This window comes from Propithecus coquereli, unplaced genomic scaffold (assembly GCF_000956105.1).
Source record: "Propithecus coquereli isolate 6110/MARCELLA unplaced genomic scaffold, Pcoq_1.0 Scaffold30, whole genome shotgun sequence".
Taxonomy (NCBI): Eukaryota; Metazoa; Chordata; class Mammalia; order Primates; family Indriidae; genus Propithecus; species Propithecus coquereli.
In genome coordinates, this window is record NW_012148619.1 from 3,028,672 (window position 1) to 3,049,389 (window position 20,718).

General features: G+C 47.5%; 1 protein-coding gene across 1 annotated transcript in view; it reads right to left on the bottom strand.

Moving 5' to 3' along the window:
• Positions 1-766: 766 nt before the first annotated feature.
• NAT10 (N-acetyltransferase 10 (GCN5-related)) overlaps positions 767-20,718 on the bottom strand; it is a 36,547-nt gene continuing 16,595 nt past the window's right edge. Inside the window, exons 12-29 of the mRNA XM_012649607.1 lie at positions 18,851-18,987; positions 16,038-16,162; positions 15,443-15,593; positions 15,067-15,163; positions 14,118-14,234; positions 13,149-13,250; positions 12,979-13,053; positions 12,249-12,365; positions 11,181-11,314; positions 10,925-10,973; positions 7,992-8,088; positions 7,791-7,901; positions 6,697-6,869; positions 6,037-6,156; positions 5,582-5,680; positions 5,033-5,106; positions 3,859-3,942; positions 767-1,539 (exon numbers count right to left, since the gene is read on the bottom strand). Of these exons, the coding sequence (XP_012505061.1) occupies positions 1,428-1,539; positions 3,859-3,942; positions 5,033-5,106; positions 5,582-5,680; positions 6,037-6,156; positions 6,697-6,869; positions 7,791-7,901; positions 7,992-8,088; positions 10,925-10,973; positions 11,181-11,314; positions 12,249-12,365; positions 12,979-13,053; positions 13,149-13,250; positions 14,118-14,234; positions 15,067-15,163; positions 15,443-15,593; positions 16,038-16,162; positions 18,851-18,987 (1,974 nt within the window). The 3' untranslated portion in view covers positions 767-1,427. The remainder of the gene's footprint in view (positions 1,540-3,858; positions 3,943-5,032; positions 5,107-5,581; positions 5,681-6,036; positions 6,157-6,696; positions 6,870-7,790; positions 7,902-7,991; positions 8,089-10,924; positions 10,974-11,180; positions 11,315-12,248; positions 12,366-12,978; positions 13,054-13,148; positions 13,251-14,117; positions 14,235-15,066; positions 15,164-15,442; positions 15,594-16,037; positions 16,163-18,850; positions 18,988-20,718) is intronic.

The window sequence follows — 20,718 nt, forward strand, 5'->3', positions numbered from 1 at the left end:
GACCACTGGAGATTTGGACTCTGATTTCCGTCACACTCTCCTCAGAAAATCCTCTTTGAAAGAAAGGCAGGCTCAGGCACCCACCTGAGAAAATAAATAAAAATTATTTTCATGTCCCCCCCGCCTCAGCAAACTTTCCTACAGTCTTAACAGAGGATCTGTGGGCAGGAAGCTGTAGATCCAGGAAACAAAAGGCCCCTACACCCAGGTCCGGACAGTGTCAGGGACCAGGCGCAGCAGTCCTAAGGTTAGGCACAGAGCCCACTCTGCTCCCTCCGAGGATGGTCTGGGAGTTGCATGTTTAATACAGAAACTCCCCTTTCTTTCCATTAGATTTCCCTACACACAGATTACTATTAGGGCTTCGGAAACGTTCTATCTGGACTCGCAGCATGGATACCATCAAACAAATGTACCAAAGTATGTGTGAAGCCACCAGATAATTTCTGTCCTCAACAAATGGGAGTGACCAAATGATTCGGCAGGAGTTAGGAAGGAGGCAGTTAGCTGGCTTCCAGCCACCTCGCCAAGCCCATCAAGGTGACCGCTCAGTGCCTGCCACTTCTGCCACAGGCTCCCGAGCTGGGACGCCCTAGCCACACTGCCCACCCTTGGCCTTGAGAGCAACACTCTGCAGATTCTACCTCGCAGCCAAGATCCACCAGAAGAAACAGGGCAACGTGCAACTTCCACATGCGCGGATTTCACGAACACCTACAGGCAGTTAGTCTTTTTAGGATGTTATTTATTAAAAATAGATTCTCTATCCCTTCCCTCACCCCTGTTAGCAAAAGGGCCTTTCCCAACACCTTTGCCCAACTGGATGAACAGGTCTTGGGGACTCACAGGATGTGGTAGCCTACCTAAATTGGGGAAGGGCTCAGACTTTTCTGAGACAGAGCAGGCAGCAGGCCTGCCGGAGCCGGGAGAGGAAGCGTGCGCGGCATCAGCAAACCCTGGCGCACCCAACAGTGGCCTGCCATGGCCACCTGGGCGGACCAGAGTTCCCCCTGCTCCAGGCCTCAGGGTGCTTGGGCAAGTCCATGATGAGAGACACAAGGAAGCTGTGCACATACTTAATTAAGGGCCTGAGAGGGCCAAGAATCAGTGTGGCTTCCACAGGTGTGGGAAGGAGTCTGAAAAGCTGGTCCAAGGCAAACAGGAGGGCCCTGGACTTGGGGGAGGACAGACAGACCCCTGGCAGTGCCAGAGGTTTGCCTGACCATCCAGTTCTAAGCAGACCCATTCGGGAGTGACTCTGCCCTCAGCCAGGTTGGGCCCACAGCCTGGCACTGTCAGGCCCTTAGACTGAATTCCCGGCTGGCTCTGAGGCTAACAGTGCAGGCTGCTGACCGGTCCGGCCAGAGGGTTCGGGAAGTCAGAGTATCTCCTCACGGGCTGGCCACGGATGCCCAAGTTTCCCTTCGCTATTTCTTGCGCTTCAGTTTCATATCTTTTTTGTTCTTCATCTCTCTGTTTTTCTTCAACTTCTTGTTCTGTTTGGGTTCTTGTTTAGTTTCCAACTTCCTTTTCTTGTCACTGGGGGAAAAAAAATCAGTAATAGAAAGAACATGTACAGATCTCTCAGACTGCTTTGCTTTGTCTCAAAAGGGTTTCCACCACGTGAACCTTGATGTAAGAACACCCAGTGAGACATAAACGTTCTCTGCAAACCTAGTAGGGAGGCCGGCACTGTGCTGGGACACACCACACAGACCTGTTCCTGCCCTGAGCTCTTGGTCTGTGGAGGAAAAAATCTCTATCATAACACCTAAAATGCGGGTTCTCTCAGTGTGCTGCTTCCCCCTCATGAGACCCCAAGAAAGAGCTAAGGCATCGCAACAAAGATTCCCTCCCAACCACTCTCACTGCTAGGGTTACCCTGGAAATCAGACATCACCCAATTACCCTGAAGACAGTCCCTAATACAAAGCATGAGACTCAGGGGAAAACCCTACAATACTTTCTGATGTGCTGCTGTTATTTTATTTCTTCTAAGCAAGTAGAAGAAAACCCAAAGGAATAGTAAGTCAGGTTACACCTCGCAGCTGGCCACTGGATTCCTCATTGATAGACTGGCACGGGAATAGTTCGGCAAGCCGCCACTTTCCATTAAGAAATCTTATAGGTTAAAGATTCTCTCCAGTGGCTTTTTGCCTGGGGAACAAATACCTCCTACAAGGAGAGTGCGAACAGTTCGATCCAAAGACCATTAACATCACATGAATGAAGTCTCTCTCAGGAAAAAAAAAAAAAGAAGCAAGGCCTTAAAGAATATTTAATGATAGACTTCAGTGTTTGTACCTCAGAAAGTACAAACTTTCACGTTTCCTCAGAGCCCTCAAGCCCGTGGACTAACACACAGGCTGGTTCGATGCAGGAGGCCCCTCACCAGGCGTAACGGCCGGCGAGGCCAAGCTCTGCAGAGCGAGGGACCAGGCCATCTCCGTGGCAAGCACATTCCCTGGCCATGCCATCATGGCCCTGTGCTGCACTTGCCACGCTGTCCAAACCAGAAACATTGACAGTGGGCTTTTTTGCCACACCAGAGAGCATCTGGGAAATGAGGCCAGTATCAATGTTGGATCCCTCCAGATGCCATAGTGATTTATGGAGACTACAGAAGACAGTATCTGATTTCTGGGATCCATGGTTCCTAGAGTCACAAGGTTTCCTCTTTCCAAACGTTCACAACATATAAACTGTCAGTAACTATAACTCTTGAGGGGACCCTGTCAGTAACTATAACAATGCCAAAAAGTCACTCTCCCCACCAACACCCAAACCAGCTGTGGAAGCCTCATCTGCAGATGCCCGGACAGGGGAGGCCTCATCCTAGTCCCAAGGGAAACTCCGATGAAGGTTCCAGCCCAAGCGATCATGTTTATCTACAGACATCCCACCCTGCAGATAAGAAGCCTGGAGTGAAGGTTTTCATAGAGTGGTCTAGGGACTCCCGAGGTCCCTAAGAGCCTTTCAGGTGGTCCATAAGGTCAAAACTATTTTCATAAGAATACATTAGTTGCCTTTTTTTCATTTTCATTCTCTCACAAATGTTCTCTTCCAGAGAATGTAAGACGTGATAGCACAACAGAGTGAATGTAGAAGCAGATATAAGAATCTAGCTGCTTTCTAATAATACTAAGCCAAATATTAAAGACATTTGCAAAAATGTAAATATAAAACAATGCTACTCTTTAGGCTAACATTTTTATGAAAGTATTTCTCAGAAAAACTATAATGTGTCCACTATTGTGAACAAACAAATATTTTTTAAATGTCTCAGTTTCTCATTTCTAATATAAGAAATATCAATAGATATGACCCACATAAACAAAAGTCCTTTGGGGACCTCAATTTTTTAAGATATAAAGGAACTCTAAGACCCAAAACTGTGAGAACCGCTGGCTTAAAGGACAGTGTACCAGTTAAACTGTGGGAACTGCAGTGGACAAACCTGGACCTGTCACTGGCTGGTGCTTCTTGGGAAGTTACTTAACCCCTCAGAGCCTGGGCTACTTCGTCGCAAAGCAACGATGCTGAGTGGTTCTGGGGGCTGACGGATATGCTGCACTGCAGCCCACAGCAAGCCTCCGTCGGCAGCAGCTCCCGCACTGCTCTCGCAAGCCCAGGGCCCTGGCACGGCCGGTGAATACAAGGAGGGAAGCGAGCCAGGCCTAAGAGACGGCCTAGCCTGGTCTATAGGGGATATGTTGCAAAAGTAGTGACCAGGGAACTCTCAAGGGGAAGAACCACGACTTTTCTGTCAAATCTTTTGCTCCAACCTCCTACTTCCCGTGAAAGCCACCGAGAGGCAGACAGCCCTCCTGTCGGATGTGTCAGACCTCAGGCCCTCACCTTTTCAGGCTGACGATCGAGGCGTTCTGCCCAGCTTTGTTCAAAACCTCATTCCACTCCTCATCGTCCCCACGGATTATGTATCTAAAAAAAGAAGGGAAGTATCAAAGCCTGCTTGAAAGGAGAGGGACTGCTTAAAAGAAAATGCGACAGTGACAACATGCTTATCAGACACTTCCTGCCACGAAAGCCAGGCTGAGCTGCGTCAGCGTTTGAGCAGCAGAGAGGACAGAAGGGACAAGCATATGGCAGGGCCCAGAGACATGCAGCTTAGCTCTACTGGACAGAAGCTTCACAGGAGCAAGTGGCCAGGCCTGCTGGACACTGGGGTCAGCAAGGACAGTCCTGCACAGGAGGCAGCCTGCCCGACTTCTCCCCCGACTCTCATTCACCACCACCGAGGAAATCTTCTGTCACTTCAACAACCTTCTCACTTACTCCTTCCTCCAGGCGTTTGCCCACAAGCCTGTGAACTCTGCCTCTCCCCTCCCTGCCCCACTAGCAGCCCTGGCAAATCGAGGTTTGACACTGCAAAGCTGAGGGCAGACACTAGGGCTCAATACCCTGACCAGGACTCCTGGCCACCTCCATCTCACATGTCCAACAACCACCATCACTAATAACCCAGCAACAGGCCTCCATGTCACAGAGGTTCGGAGGCCGCTAATTCTGGAGTTATTATTCACATCAATCCAGAGGGCGGGAGAGGGGCAATACCACTATAGCTGGAGCTCAGAAGGGACCAGGATCCCTAGTACCCAGAAGGCTTTAGAGCAAGGGACGTTTTGCTTGTTTGTTTTTGGCAGTAGAATCCTTTCTTCAAAGTCACATGCAAAAGCCAAATACAGCAAAGTGACCATTAACCTGTATGCTCATCTGATCAGCATCCTCTTTCCTGAACCCCAAGGTACGACCCAGAGCCCCAGGGAATGAGGGAGCACAACTGGAAAGGCAAAGTGGCAGTGCTGACCTGGGGAAACCAACCCCTCCAAAATTACGTAAACAGTCAGTTAGAAGGTTTTTTGTCAGCTGTTAGTGCTCCTAAAACCAATCCAATGAAGCACAGCTTCCAGGGCCCCTGGGATATGGATTAGAAGAAACCTGCAACCAGAGTTTCAGGGCCCTAGAGGCCATGCCAAGCCCTTGCCCCCCACATCAGCACAGGGGGCCTTACTGAGAGAGGTCCATGTTCTTTAGCTTCCCCACTTCTTTCTTGTGTTTCTCCTGAAATTCCTTTGCTGCTTCATCCTGTGGCCAAGAACCCATAGAGAGAGTAGGTCAGAGCCAAGGAGCTAACCAAAGGAACGCAGAAAAAGGTGAAGACAGGGTGGAATAGCACAAAGAAGAGGGAACATTTCCTAATCTTCAGTTTATCCTCAAAACCATTACAGGTAGCTCTTATTCTTTTTAAGGTATACACGCATATAAAATTCGCACTTAAAAAGTTACCTAAATGGATTAACAGAACATTCCCAATAGTGGACGCTAAATTCTCGCACTCACACACACACACTCACTGGGAAGCACGACTCCAGGCCGTGTGCGCTGAGACACACAGGGCAGGGAGATGCAGAGAACACGCCGTTGGCGTGGGCCCACAGAACCCCACTCGGCGCAGTGAGCGCAGAGGCTCTTCCTAAGGGGAAGGGGACACGTTCTGCACACGCAGCCAGAGGCACTGAGGGAAATGCTGGGACTCCCGAGGCCTTAAGCAGGGACGTACCAGGTCGTCACTCAGGGTCTTCATTGTGGGCTCCATGACCACATCCTTCACTGCCACCATCTGCTCCTCGATGGCCTTTTCCTGCACTTCATTAAACAGCTATAAAAGACAACAGCAGAGAAACAGACGATGACAGAGCAGTGGGGGCCAAGTTACTTGCTGCCAAGGCACCGAGTGCCTTACACAAAGGTCGAGTATTTTGAAGACACAAAGCAACACGCTGCACAGTCTGGGACATTCACAGTTAAGAGTCTAAAACACAGACTGGATACACATCGAATTCCCGCCAGTGGTGCCTCTGGAGAGAAGAGGAACTTTACGGATCCTGTATTTCTTGATGTATGTGAAGAACTCCAGCAAATACAGCCAAATGTTAACATCTGCTCGTCTCAGGGGCAGCAAGTGGGCTTGCTGTATTATTCAAGACCAAGACCCTGTCCTCAGGCCGAGGTTACCTTCACAACTTTGCGGATGATCCGGTTGAAAAGTCCCATCAACTGACCCGAGGGCAGCTCAATCTCCTTCTCCAGCTGGTCCACAGACTTATGCTGCAGGCCAATCCCCAAGAGAAGAGCCTAGAAGACGGAAAATCTGTTGGAGGGGCCTCCAGGACAGGTCCTCGCCCGTTAAAACTGTGTCGAGAACCAGAATTACTCTCTTGACCAAAGCTATCCGGTACAGAAGGTAGACTGGCACTGCGCATTTTAGCATCTTCTCTTTCATCTTGTTACTGAAACCAACCTCCATGAAACACTCCCTCTTCCCGAAATCCTCAAACTAACCTTTACTATCCTGACAAATACCTACTTCGCAACTACACGGAAAGTTTGGGCTGTTCCTGGGCCTCTGCTAAGGCAGAGTTTAGTGTCAAGGCAACACGGTGGGGTAAAAAGAATATGGGTTCAAACTGCAGCTCTGACTTACTAACTGCATGGCTGGGCACGTTACCACACTTCAGAGCCCAGGATTCCTGACCGGTAGCATGAGGAGACCACCACCCACTTCTCAGATCCGTGAGGAAGCCACAAAATTATGTCCACGTGCCTAACCCAACACCCAACAAACGGACAGCTCCACTATCCTCTTCTCCCCTGTGTGAGTACAAGGTGACCTACTGACTGGGCAGCGGACAGGGCCAGGTCCCCCAGCTGGTTCAGGAAATACATGCGGGAGACGGCCGGGATCATGTCCATGATGAGGTGATAGTCCACCATGTTCCGTGAATACATCTCCAGCCGCTTCAGGTCATAGGGGAGGAAGAGCGCGTCCAGCTCCGCCCGGCTCAGGGCTGTCCACGAGACACAGCCAGATGGTCAGGTCAGCCCGCGCCCTTGAAGGGTCTGACGGGATTCACGAGATAGCATACACAACAGTCCCCCGACGACACACAGAAGCCCTCTAACAGTGTGCCTGGCCACTGATGTGACACAGCCCTGACCTGGCAGTGCACTGACCCTTCTCCTTCTGGGGGTAGGGGGAGCGGGCAGTTCCAGGCTGCACTGGGGGAGGGGACAGCTGGCATGGGATCCTTGCTCAGTGTTCCCACACCAACACACAGGACAAGGAAAGGCTCCCCATGCCCTAGGGTTAGAGGAACAAAACGCCACCCTTTCCCCACTCGGTCACTTCACCCAGCTTCACAGAAAGTGTGTAAGCTTTGCCCAGCTCAAGGAACAAAGATTTTTTCCATCAAAATGTAACTGGAAAAAAAAATTATACACACACACACATACACATAAATGTATTAACATATGTGTGTATATAAATATATTAATAAAATAGGCAACAAAAAAACAGCTGTTAATAATAATGATCCCTTACACTTTTTTGTATTTTAAATATTCAAACAGAATTTATATGCACAAAACACGTCCACGTGTTGCTGGCCACAGAAAGCTGGCAGCATATTCTCAGTACGATTTCACAAATCAGGAAACTAAGCCTCAGGGATTGAGCACTTCGCTCCCCTAGATCACAGGACTTAAATCGCGTTCCATAATTAGCTGGCTGCGTGAATTATCTCTGACGTCAAGACGTACCCCCAAAGTCGTATCATGAAAATGAAAGAGGGCACGGCCTGAGACAGAGCAGGGGCCTGGTGAGCGGGAGGTGGCCAGCGGGAGACACACCCTTCTGGGACAGCACGCCCACCTCCTACCTCCCACACAGCCAGGTTGCTCCCAAGCCCGCACCCGCCCGCCTGGCTCACCTGGCAGGGCTGGTTTCCCCACGTTCCTGTTCTGAATGATGTTCAGAGCCAGGGGAGGGGAGAAGGTGCTGAACTGGTAGGACAGCAAGGCTAGGAAGCGCCGTCGGAAATCTGTGGGGCACCACCACACAGGGTTAGAGGTCTGGAGGCATCCCCCACCCATCACCTTGCTGTCTCCCCGACCACATGCTCCTCAGTCACCTTTCCAGAAGGCCTCAAGCCACACTCCGCGCTCAGCCTCGTCCTCGTCAGTCAGCGTCTTCAGCATGATGCACGAGTGTTCTCCGGTCAGGTCATTCTGGGGAACACACATTCTTAACTAGCACCAAGAACCCCGCTTTTTGAACGACCCGTCGTCGATACAGGGCAAGTGCTCAGAGGAAAAAGGCTGGATGCTTCCGCGGTCCCGTCCTTCCCCGGCTGGGAGAGGCACCTGCTAGAGCAGAGCCCTCGCCTTCCATTCCTCACATCGCTGCAGTTCACACAAGGGCTTTCAAAGACCACTGCGTCCTGCAACTTCCCGAAAGGTGCCACACGTGTGGAGCAGGGCTGCTGGATCTTCAGAGCCCAACTTTAGCTCTGGACTCACAGAGATGCGCCACTTGCTCCTTTCAAGTAGACCCTGAAGTCACAGTCATTAGAGCTTAAACTCTACATAATCCAAAACTCCACGACCAAAACCCAGAGTTCCCATGCTGGCCAGATTGCAAGTGCAGGCTTCTGTAGGTGACTGTGAGACCACAGTTTTTCAATTTTTGCTACATTAACAACGGCTCCGCACCATAAAAACATCCCATGGAGTTCAACCCAAGAACATTCATGTAGCAAGATGCCAGCACCGCGTCCCAAATGAACAGAGCATAGCACAAGACCATGGGAACACACCACAGACCACACTGAAGCTCACTGGTCTGCATTCTTGCAGTTGACAGCCAGAGTTATATCTCCAGCCTCGACCCATGGTCAACAAGAGCCCAACCCATCTTTGTGCTGCTCCATGCCCTCGCGGAAGCAGCCTGGCATGCAATGGTCTTCACCAGTCCCACTTCAAACTCTCAAATAGACCCTGGAAGCTACCCTCAGATACTGGCTTTGCACTCTCCAAAATCAAACCTGCAACACTGATGGCCTCCCTCATTGGGAAAACAAACAATCAGGAGAGAACAACTTCATCCTCCCAGCACCAAATCAACCAGCCAACCAATGTGCCCACACTCTCTGCCTTCCCTATTGTGAAGGGTGAAGGATGAAGTACATGGGCACCTGCCCTCCCGAGTCCTGGGTCCCACCGCCCAGCCTCCTCAAGTCTTGTACCCTTGCAATCAGCTCCCTCACCTGCACCACTACTTGCAGGATCATACCCAGCAGCAAACAAATATGCTTCTAGCATCTCCCATATGACAAACCCGCCTTAACTCCCATCTCCCTCCAGCTACCTGGTTTCTCTGCTCCCTTTCTCTTCACAGTCCCCACCTCCTCTCCTCTCCAGGCAGGCTGAACCCTCCCGCCTGGAGCTTCTCTCACTCAGATCACCAACACCGACGAATCCGATGGCCGACTGTGTGTCCTCACCTTACTTACTCTCTGCACTGCAACTGACTCTTGAAACACATTTTAATCTTAACTTCTGATACCCTGCGCTCGACTTCCTCCTTCAGATCAGGGCTGCTTGTTCTCAGTCTCCCGTGCTGTGTCTTCCTCGTTCCTCTAAGCCTCAGAGTCCAAGGACTCATCCTCGTGGATTTTCAATAGCTCCAGAAGCTTGTTATTCACTGCACTCAAGAATTTACTGAACACGTAACTCTAAGCAGATGCTCTTTCAAGAGCTGGGTACAGCAGGAACAAACAGCAAAGCCCTGCCTTCATGGAGTAAATTCTACAACCAACGTGCCGATGACTCCCAGGACTCCCTCTCCTGCCCAAACCCCTCCTCAACCTCCGTTCTCCTACAGTCCAACACCTGTTGTCCATTTCCACGTGGATGCCTAGCAGGCATCTCACACCTACTATGTCAAAAAAATTCCTACTTTTCCCTCCAAATCTGCTCCTCCCCCAGTGAGTCCTGTCACTAGCTACTCAAGCCAAAACCCTAGGAGTTACCCTGGCTCCTCCTCTCACTCGCCTTCCACACTCAGTCTTTCAGCAGTTCCAGCCAGTTTGTCCCCCAAACGTCCCACAACTGGCCACCTCTCTCCACCGCCACTACTTCCATCTCCTGTCACCCACGTCTCCTGCCCCCACGCCCGGGCTACTATCATCCACTCTCCACACGGTGGCCAGGTCCTTTCCTCTCGTCTCTTCCTCCAAGGGAACAGGGAGAGCATGCAGCATCCTTAACAAGGCCTAACGCCCCCACCGTGAATCACGCCCCTTTCCCTTCCAAGGGCTCCCCTGCCACACTGGCCTTCGTTTCCTTCCAACAACCAAGTTCATGTCCACCTCAGGCCCTTACACTTGCTCTCCCCTCTGGCTGGAGAGGGTCTTTTCTCCAGGACCGTCGCACCACTGTCCATTCTGATCAGTCAGGTTTCAGCTTGAAGAGGCCTGACCGACCCCTCCTTATACTGTAATCCCAGTGTGGTTTCCTTCACGGCACTTACTGCTCTGTGAACGTGTCTTACTTGTTCACTTTTATGTTGCCTGCTTTTACCTGTTAGAAAATAAGCTTCACGGCTTACCTTGTTCACTGCCTGATTCACTGTAGATGCTAGGTAAATATTTTTTTACATGACTGACAGTCACTTTCTCACCTTCCCTCAGTGATCCTCTGTAGCTTCGTCTCCCACATATTTGTATCTCTCTTTCAGATACCAACTTGTAATACAAGTCTGCACAACTGCGTTCCTCTCCTAAAACTAGCTTTTTTGGCTTACAAGATTCCAGAATCTGATGAGCAAGTCTATGTACACTTCTGCCACTTTATAATCAACTGCAAAGCCCAATAAGCACCAGGAAGAAATGTGTGATCACATGGCCTGTCAGTGAGGGTGGTTGTCTCAGTGTCCATCGGAATAAACGAACACCTGCTCAGAGCACAGCAGCAGGGAGGTAAACCAGGGCTACGTGCAAGGACAGGCCTGTCACCTGCCATAACCACACACCTAAACCCCTCCTCTGCCGGATGCCTCACTCACCGGGGTCTGTCTCAGATAGACAGGAACAAATCCAGCCCGTTTCCAGAACCTGCAACGACACAAAGAGAGTAGGTCCCTGTGTGTGCCCTCTGGGTAGAGGCTGAGAGACAAGACAGGTGAGGGCCAGGAGGAGCGGGGCAGGGAGTCAACAGTGGGCTGACACAGACACTGGCTACAAAGGGAGACAGCCACAGGACTCTTCTTTTCAGGACTTGTCAATGCCAAGAGAGGGACGCCGGGAAGGACAGGCACGTACTTGAGGAGCCTGGGGGTCAAGCCGTAGGAAACACCCAGGTAGTCCAGGCGCTCAGCTGGCCTCTCATTCAACTTGAGCAGCAAAGGAGGCAGGTCCTTGCGGGGAGCGATGACCTCTTCCAGCAAGCTGACGGCCTAAGAGATGCCAGAGAAAGAACACAATCCGCTCAAGCAGAGGGAGAGGATGGCTCGTGACATTCTCAAGCACCCCTGCCACACCAGGCAGCAGACTAAACATAAGGAAAATTGGGAGAGGTTTCTTCCTGTGGTTTCCAAAATACAGGAACACCAATTAGTTAAGTGATCATTTCCAAGTATACAAAACATCTAAACATGCATGGAATTGCACTGCTCTGAACCTCTAGAATGTAGGAAAACAGCCACAGAGGTTAGAAATGCCCAGCAGATTTACAAAGGGACAGAGGTAGGGTTCTGAAGATTCAGCATGAAGTCCAGGCTCTGTCACCTGACAGCCTTGCAAAGTGACAAATCTATGAACTTGAACCGAATTAAATAAAAGCCCCTTCCCTGGCTCCCAAACAGGCATACTATGAAAACCAATGAATGTATATGAAAAGGCATACTATATGAAAACCAATGAATGTATATGAAAAGGCATACTATATGAAAACCAATCAATGTATATGAAAAGGCATACTATGAAAACCAATGAATGTATGTGAAAAGCTGTCAAAGTTACCAGCATTAATCATTCTTGTTAAGGAAAGACACAACTTTCCTTAGTCTGGGTTTAGTTGAGAAAGAGACCACACAGCAGTGGTTCTCAAACTCGGGTGAACATTAGAATCACCCAGGAAGCTTGTCAAGCCACAGATTGCTGGGCCTATCCCAGTTTCTGATTCAGTAGAATCTGCATGTTTAACAAGCTTCCAGATGTTGCTGATGATGTTGATCTGAGGATCTTAAGTGTTTGGCTGGAGAAAGAAGCATCAGGAGAAAACATGAGCAGACTCCAGACCTCTGGACGGTTCCTGTGGATGCCCCTAAAGACCCAGAGAATTATCTTCCTAAGAACCAGGAAAAAGGAGTTTTGCCAAAAGATGCTTACCTCGCTGCTGATGGTGTGAATTTCCTGTGATGTCTCAAGGACCTTTTCCTCCAGACAAGGGAACCTGCCTTCGTAGTACATCTGCAGCAGCTGCAGGGCACGGCTGCCGTAGCCCATCTGTGAGCAGACGTGGAGGGAGATGGGCAGAGGGCAGAGAGATGCTCTCTGAGCCCCTTTCACTCCCCTGTATTGCTCTAGAGAGCCTTCACTCCTGGTCAAACTGCACATGGCAAAGAGAACCACTGAAATCCCTCAAGGAGGTCCAAGCAGAGACTCCGAAGAACAAAAGTAATGTGGCCCTAGTTCTCATGCTGCCCTAGCCCAAAAAGAGCAGCCACTGGAGCGTAAGGATGGCTGGCCATGCTTTCTGGTCCCCAGACTGGCAAGCCCAAAAGAGAGACCATTTCTGTATCCCTGCCTTAAAGGGAAGTTTCTACAGCTAATCACCCAGTGGGGCTTTCCAAGAGACAGAAGGGAATGACGGAAAGCAGCTCTGGTTCACAAGTCCCCCCTCTCACAGAGGAAGAGTGAGCATATACCATCATCCTGTCCACCTGCCCACCCAGGCGCTGGCTAAATTCCCCAGGGCAGGGAAGTGCCTAGAAGTTTACTTGCTTCTGGACTAGCTTCCTAGTCCAACAACCAAGTACACCTCTGCTAAAGAGCTGCCAGCAACCTGGCTGTAGCTAACGGTGGCACGTAAGGTTCGGGAGGCCTGAGGACACGTTACCCCTTGATAATCCGGGTGAACAGCAATGCGCACGACCCTTCCACCAGAAAGACCGCCAAAGTCTGGATCTTGGAACTGCGTGGGAAACATTAACTGGTAACTTAGGAGCACAAACATCCTCCGACACCACCAGCTTCACTCCCTCGGACATGAGAGGGAAAGCCCATCACCTGTTCTGACACTGTCCATGGAATCAAGTCCCCGGAAGCCTTCTTGCCTCGAGACAGGCTGTTCAAGATGGACTGGCGAGAAATCTCTCCCTCAAGGCACACCTGTGGAGGAAGCCAGTGAAGACAGAAAGGCCAGCTCCCGATTCAGAGGCCACTCACAGGACACTGACTTGTTTCTATGACTCAGCCAGCTGTTTCCGCCCCCATGTCCAGGTTTCACCCGGACACTGACTGACTCATCCGTTTCTAACAGAAGCTTCGTTACCATGCCCGATGTTACAAGGCAGAAGACTTGACATCCTCCTGACCCAAAGAGTAAAAACCAAAAAAATAAAATAAAATAAAAAACATTAGAAGAAGGTGTCCATGCATGTTGGGCACCTGTGTACACCAATTAAGACATAGTGTGCTCATGTGGCTCTGTACAAAACAGTGCAAATTCAAAACAACTCAAGTACCTAATGCGTAAACGGTTAAACAAATTATGGTACATGCATATAAATCAAATACTATGCAGCTTTTAAAACTTAGGTAGATTATGAATATTTGACACACTGCCTTAAAAAGGCAGATTAATAAATACTATAATCTCACGTTTATGAAAAGGAAAAGTTATTTAGATGCATTCATACAAGTGTCAAAAAAAAAATTTTTTCCCCAATCTGTAGCCTCTAATTTTGTAAGTACCATGTGTTGCTTTTATAATAAAGGGGGTAAACACACACAAACAAGTTCTGTTTGTGGAAGGAGCTGTAAGTCAAATAAGAGAACGGCCAGTTCCAGCTTTTACCCATCCATGAACAGTAGGGCTCTGAGTTGCTGGCGGTGGCGGCTCCTCCCGTGCGCCCTCATCACCTGCCTCAACAGACCCAGCCACTTGCCTCCCTCATTGCAGTTACTGAGCCATGAAGCCCTGATGCCTAAGGGGTTCCCCAAAGCAATGCCACAAGGATGCCTCTGCTTGTGTACCTGGATGACAGCAAGCACCTCAGGAAGGGCATTCTGGGTGGGGGGCACGGGAGGCAGAAGGCAGAAGAGATGGTGGGCGGGAGCGTCGGAGAGCATCTGGAGATCGTTGGGAGAGTTCTGTGGGGGCACAGACAGGGCCGGTGAGAAGCATCCCTCCTCTCGTCCCTTACTCGCTCAGGAGGCTCGATTCAGAATCATCAGATGACTGGAGTACTGCCTTCTCCAAAACCAAGTGAGGAGCTGCCACCCAGCAAAGCGCCTTTCCAGTATTTCGGCGAGCCCAAGACTCTTCATAACGGCTTAAGTGGGACTTAGCCTCAAATGTCTACTGTCCTCTCCCCCTGAGCGCTGAGGCTGGAGAGCAGCAGAGAACTTATTTGGCACTACTTGTTTCACAGCTGGGAAGTGAACTTCCTCCAGATAAGAGGCTGCTATTTCAGGAAAAGCTGTCACCACTTCTAACACCAACTCTTCAGCATTCCATTAAAGGCTGTTCATAAAAATGCTGCCCAGACCACTCAAAAAGTGTCCCTTCCAACTGCCCTTTAGTTTTTTAAGAGTCTCAGATATTCTAAGCCCTCAAATTCACTGCTCCTTAAAAATAGCCAGAGATACAAAGCTGGTCTCAGGTCAAACAGTACCACTGGGTTACAAACTGTGATGTCACCTCAGCCTATCAGTGCGTAGCAGGCAGGCAAGAGATTCAAGTACCCTTTTAAAAATGGGCAGAGCTTTCCATCCTCTCCAGCCATGCCACGGAGCTGCATGCTAGAATTCCTTACTCTGTGCAAAGCAAGGTCACTGGACCTCATTAATATCAGGACATTTAAGTCTCAATGGAATAGTCACCCAAGGCACTGAGTAATAAAATATGTAAAAAGCCAAGTCCATGGGACTGCCAAGTGCAGAAGCTCCCTGCTGAAGTTCACCCAAGGGCTACTGCAGTTACCTTGTAGTGCGAAGCCACGTAGAGGGCCATAAGCCGTTGGAGGAAAACTTCGGAGGCCTTGTGGTAGCAAAAGAGGGTATCTCTGTTAACATAGTAGCTGGGTCTGGAGTTAAGCAACCAAAACAAACCAAAGAAAGCCCAAAGCAGGACATACCACTCCCTGGAAGTAGTGTCAATTTCCCTGGCTTGGGAAGAGGAGCCCAGGGTCCCAGGCAGAAACACATCAGTGAAGGAAGAAGAGAAAAAGCAAATGCAGAATGTTCAACTTTTCCCTTTCCTAGAGCAGCGTCCTATGAAACAAAGGGCCGAAATCCTTCTAATTCTTTCAGCACCCACTCTCCCTTTCACAGGGCCAATGAGACCCAGAGGAGGATACAGCTCGCAGGCTTCGGGCAAGGGGCAGCCTGAGACTATCCGAGTAATGTTGAGGCAATCCAGGCACAGCAAGTCGTTCAGCCACTTCTCGACCGCGTCCCCAGGGGCATATCGGATCGACTCCTGGAGGGAAACCTCATGCAACGTTCGTGCTGTTTCCACAAATCACACAATTAAGAAACAATTATTGAATACGTATTGCCTCAAAGAGCAAGGAAAAATGTTCCCCTTTATATTTGTCACATGATGCCCAAATACACATAGCTCAAGAACTTAAACTGGGTGGTTTTAAATTGTTTTGGTGGATAGTCAACCTGCCATGACACCAACCCCAAAGGGATCCCACTAAGTCAACGCAACCATGCCCCCAGACAGGCATAAAGAAGGGCCCAGCCACCAGAAGGCCCAAGTCAGGCTCCTATCTGGTCATTGGATTGCTGTTCCTTGGAGAAAAGCTACTTCTCTTGGAAACTCAACTTTTCAGCCTGATGGTAGGAAGATTTGGTCCTTGATGTCGCAGGGGAAGCAAGGATCCAGCAAGAAAGTCTGAAAGGACTTGCTGTGACCTGCGGGGCCCGGTTCAGGTGCTGGGGTACCTGATGCCAGTCTGGCTGTTGTCGTGGTCTTGTTCTCAGCGGTGGTGCTGACCTGGCTCTGGGCACTCTGTTGACGGAGCTGCTGAATTAGCTTGAGCGACAGTGACCGGCCAGTGCCCTCGTAGCTACGAGCAAAGGCAATGGGAATCAGGTACAAGGTCCAAATCCACTCTCTAAGACAGGACAGAGAACTACTTTCCTCAACCTGCTGGAACACCAGACTCCTGCTTCCCAAGGAGAACCTTGCTCATCTCTCAACTTTCAGTGCAGCATGCACGTGTCCAAAGGTGGCAGGGCAGCTCCGAGCCATTCAGACCTGGGCTCAAGTCCTGGCTCATCTACTTAGTACCTTTAGGTAAGGAACTTGATCTCTTTTAGCCTCATCCACAAAAGGGGATTATTCTACACACCTCACAGGTCTGTGATATGAATTAAAAAAATAAGGACTAAAAAAAATGATGTAAATAAAGCTTTTAGCACAGTGAAATTAAAACAAAGTTAAATGGTCAACTAATGGGAGCTGCTATTTTAGAAGCAAGTATGAAGAAATGAACCAAGAACATTTCCAGCTTGGAAAATCAAGATAAAACAAATCTACCACCCCAGCAATTCTCTTCATTATTACTTTCACTTAAAAGGTTAGGTAAAATAGCTTACACAAAATTTGGAAAAAGTTAAATCATCTACAATCTGATCACAGAGCTATTTTCATTTTTGAGTGTTTCCTTCTCGTCATTAGTCGCAAGCAAGCACATATGCCCAGAGGGCACACACTGCTCAAAGGGCTTTCCTTTTTTATTTTTACATCATTTCATAGTACTCATAATATTTAAAGACTGCCCAAATATTTCTTACTTAAATACTACTTTTATAGAGTGATAGAAAAGTTAGAACTTTAGAGTGTTTCACCCCCTCCTTCAACCCCCTATATAACAAAGTTCTCCTAAAGGAATCCCACTTACTTAAGGAAAAAAAAAAAAGAGTAAACACAAGCAACAAAACTTAAATTAAAAACTTTTGTGCTTTAAAGGACATTATCAAGAAAGTGAAAAAATTCCACAGAATTGAAGAAAATTTTTATAAATCATATATGTGATAAGGAACCTGTATCCAGAATATATAAAGAATAAAGAACCTTTACAACTCAATAATAAAAAGACAAATACCCCAATTAGAAAAATGAACAAAGGATATGAATAGATATTTTTCCAAACAAGATACAAATATGGCCAATAAGCACATGAGGAGATGCTCAATACATCATTAGTTATCAGGGAAACACAAATGAAAACCATGATGAGATACCACTTCACACCCACTAGAATGGCTATAGTCAAAAAAAATAACAAATGTGTGAGAGGATGTAGAAAAATTAGAACCCTCATACACTGTTGGTGGAAATGTAAAATGGTGCAGCTGCTTTGGAAAACAGTCTGGCAGCTCCTGGGATGGTTAACACAGGGCTAACCACACGAATTAACCCAGTAATTCTACTCCTAGGTATATACTCAAGAGAACTAAAAACACATCCATGCAAAACCCTGTACACAAATGTTCACAGCAGCATTATTCATAACAGCCAAAAGGTAGAAATAACCCAAATGTCCACCAACAGATGAATGGATAAATAAAATGTGGTATATCCATATGATGGATATGTCATTCAGCCATAAAAAAGAATGAAATACGCTTCACAGGTGAGCCTTGAAAACACTCTGGTGAAAGAAGCCAGTTACAAAAGACCACATATTGTATGATTCCATTCATGTGAAATGTCCAAATAGGCAAATCTATGGACATGGAAAATAGATTTGTGGCTACCTAGTGTTGGGGGTTATCGAGGGGTTGGAGGATGATATAGAATGTTTATGGGGTGATGAAATGTTCTAAAATTGGCCGTGGTGAGCACAGTTGTACAACTCTCTGTGAATGTACTAAAAACCACTGAATTACACACATTAATAAACAGGTAATAGTATGGTATGTGAATTATATCTCAAAGCTGTTTAAAAAGTAAAAATCAATTATATTTAAACATTTTCAGTGTGAAGTACAACAGTCACAATAAATCTGCAATACAAAATTATCTCTTCAAGACGTGAGTTCCATATACAAAGCTTTCCAATATTGAAGATATACTGAAAAGACTTCACAATATATACTGTTATATAAAAAAGCAAATTAAAAACAGTATGTAAACTATGTTTATAGTCTTGTTCAAAATGAAAGAGTAAAATAAATGCACAAAAAAGGTAAACCAAAATCCTAACAGAAGCTATCTCTAGATGGTTGGATTATAGGTGATTTTTCCTTTGCTTATCTGTTTTTCCTAATTTTTCTTTTTTTTTTTTTTACACACATTTTTTTCTAATTTTTCTATAGCAAGCATGAACTAAATATTTCAAATTTAAAAAACACTCTTTTGCCATTATAAGCCTGCTTTCTTATGCTAATTATATAGTTACTTTAACACTATATTTTCACATAATTCTAAGACATCAGACACTGGTATTGCCAACCATGTACTTTTCAAAACTCAATCACGCTTACAGACAGAAGGAGACACTCTTCACATGGGTTACAAAATTCTTCAGTCTTATGCTGTCCCTTTAAAGCAGGGCCAGAGGTGTGTTACAGTTTATTAAGAGGCCGGCTCACATTTGCAGAAGCCCCAAGAGAGAAGGAAGCAGCCCCCGAAACTCAGACTTTGGGAATCAGACTTCATTTCCCAGGCCCAGGCCACACCCACTACATGCCACCTAATCTGCAAGAACCTACAGAGGAGTAAGACTCCCCTGCCCACAGCACCTTACCCGTTGATGGTAGATGCCATGAAAACAAGGTAGGGGCCGAGGAGGCTCTTCACCAGGGGGAGGGGGATGGCAGCAGCTTCGTCAATCACAACGAGTTCAGCCTGGCCCAGTTTCACAGCATCTGCAGGATGTATATACTGTGGGGAAGAAAAATTTAGATTAGTGTGGCCAACTAATGCCACAGTCGTGATTTCTAGTGACTCATCATAAAGGCCACCATCTTTCCTCTCTCTCTGTTGCCTTTTCCCATCTCCCATTCTCCTTTCTCCTGGCAAGGCAAAAATGAGATGGGCTTGGAGTCAGACACCTGGGTTCAAATGGTTCAATGACTGATTGTGTGACCCTGGGCAGGTCACTTAATCCCACAGAGCCTCAGACTCCTCTTCTGTAAAATGGAGGAAAGATCCACCTATGGCTGCATGAAGAAAAAACAAGGTAACTATGTAAAAACACCCCACCCAGTGCCCAGCTCGTAGCACTGACAGACAGTGGCTCCTTTCCCTTTTCTCTTCGTCTCCCCATGTTTCTCCCCAGCCTCAGCTCAGGGACACCGGTGAGCCAGAGGCACAGCTCGGCTTCAGTGGTTGCTACAGGGGAGGATGTCAGATTCCTCATGCTGCGTACTGTGCTCTCTGCTCTGATACCATCGTTATAAAGGCCAAGTCTCCCTGCACTGGTAGGGACATTTCTAGAACTTATTCTTAATTACACACACACTTACATATCCTTATGCATAACAACAACCCCTTCAAGTTTCTTGAGGGCTTCCTGCTATTTTTAGAGTGGTTTGAAAAGGCCATGAAGAAGTATATTATAGGAGAGGAAACCTAAATAGCCGATTAACATAAACAAAGATACTTAACCTCAGCAGTAATCAGTGAAAGACTAAAGACATAAGGAAATACCATTTCGCAAAACTTAAATAGCTGTGTAACACCCAGAGTTGGTGAGGACTGGAGAAATAAAAACTCAGAAGAATCCTGGTGTGAAGATAAATTGGTACAACCACTTTAAAGGAGAAATTTGGCAAAATTTAAGAAAGCTGGAAATCTACGCAGATCCTAAAACTCAATGATTCCACTTCCAGAAACATACATGTAAACTACAGTATACTCATACAGTACTTAAAAATGAATCAACTAGATCTACGAGCTTCAGTCTAGACAAATCTTGAAAAAAATGTTTAAAAAGGAAAGCTGAAGGAGGACAAGCGTAGTATGTTACCACTTAGGAATACATAATTAGTAGTGAAAATAAAAACACATGACTTGAAAGGAAACACACCAATCTCAGAATAGAATTACCTATGGGGAGTGACAGAAGGAATGGGGTGGGAAGGGGTACAGAGGGACTTCAACTGTATCTGTGATGTGTTAGTTCTTTAAAACAAACATATACATGACATTTAAAATATGAAACAAACATAGCAAACAGCAAAATGTCAACATGTTCTTAAATCTGAGTGCTTGGCACCTGACTGTTATACTTGTCTCTGCACTTTTCTACACATTTGAAGTATTTCATTACAAATAAGATTTTTTGACTGCTTTGCTACAAGTTGATGGGTCAGAGAGGCAGTGACCCCACTCGTTTCTAGCAGCAGAATACACGTCCTCAATAGGGCCCCAAGTCTTGGATACTTGAAGGGAAAAATTAAACAAGCATCTCACAAAAGCAGAAGAAGCCCCCCAGGGGAGGCCTGGCCAACTTTAATCTAACATTCTTCTTCTCAATCTCCAGCACAAAGGAAGAGGCCTCAAAGGAACACAAATGGAGTCTCATAAAGTAAGGTCACCTTCTCTGTGCTTAACTCCAGTCTGGAGACAAAAGGACTCTAGTAACAAGACAGGGTGTTGATTACAAATCTG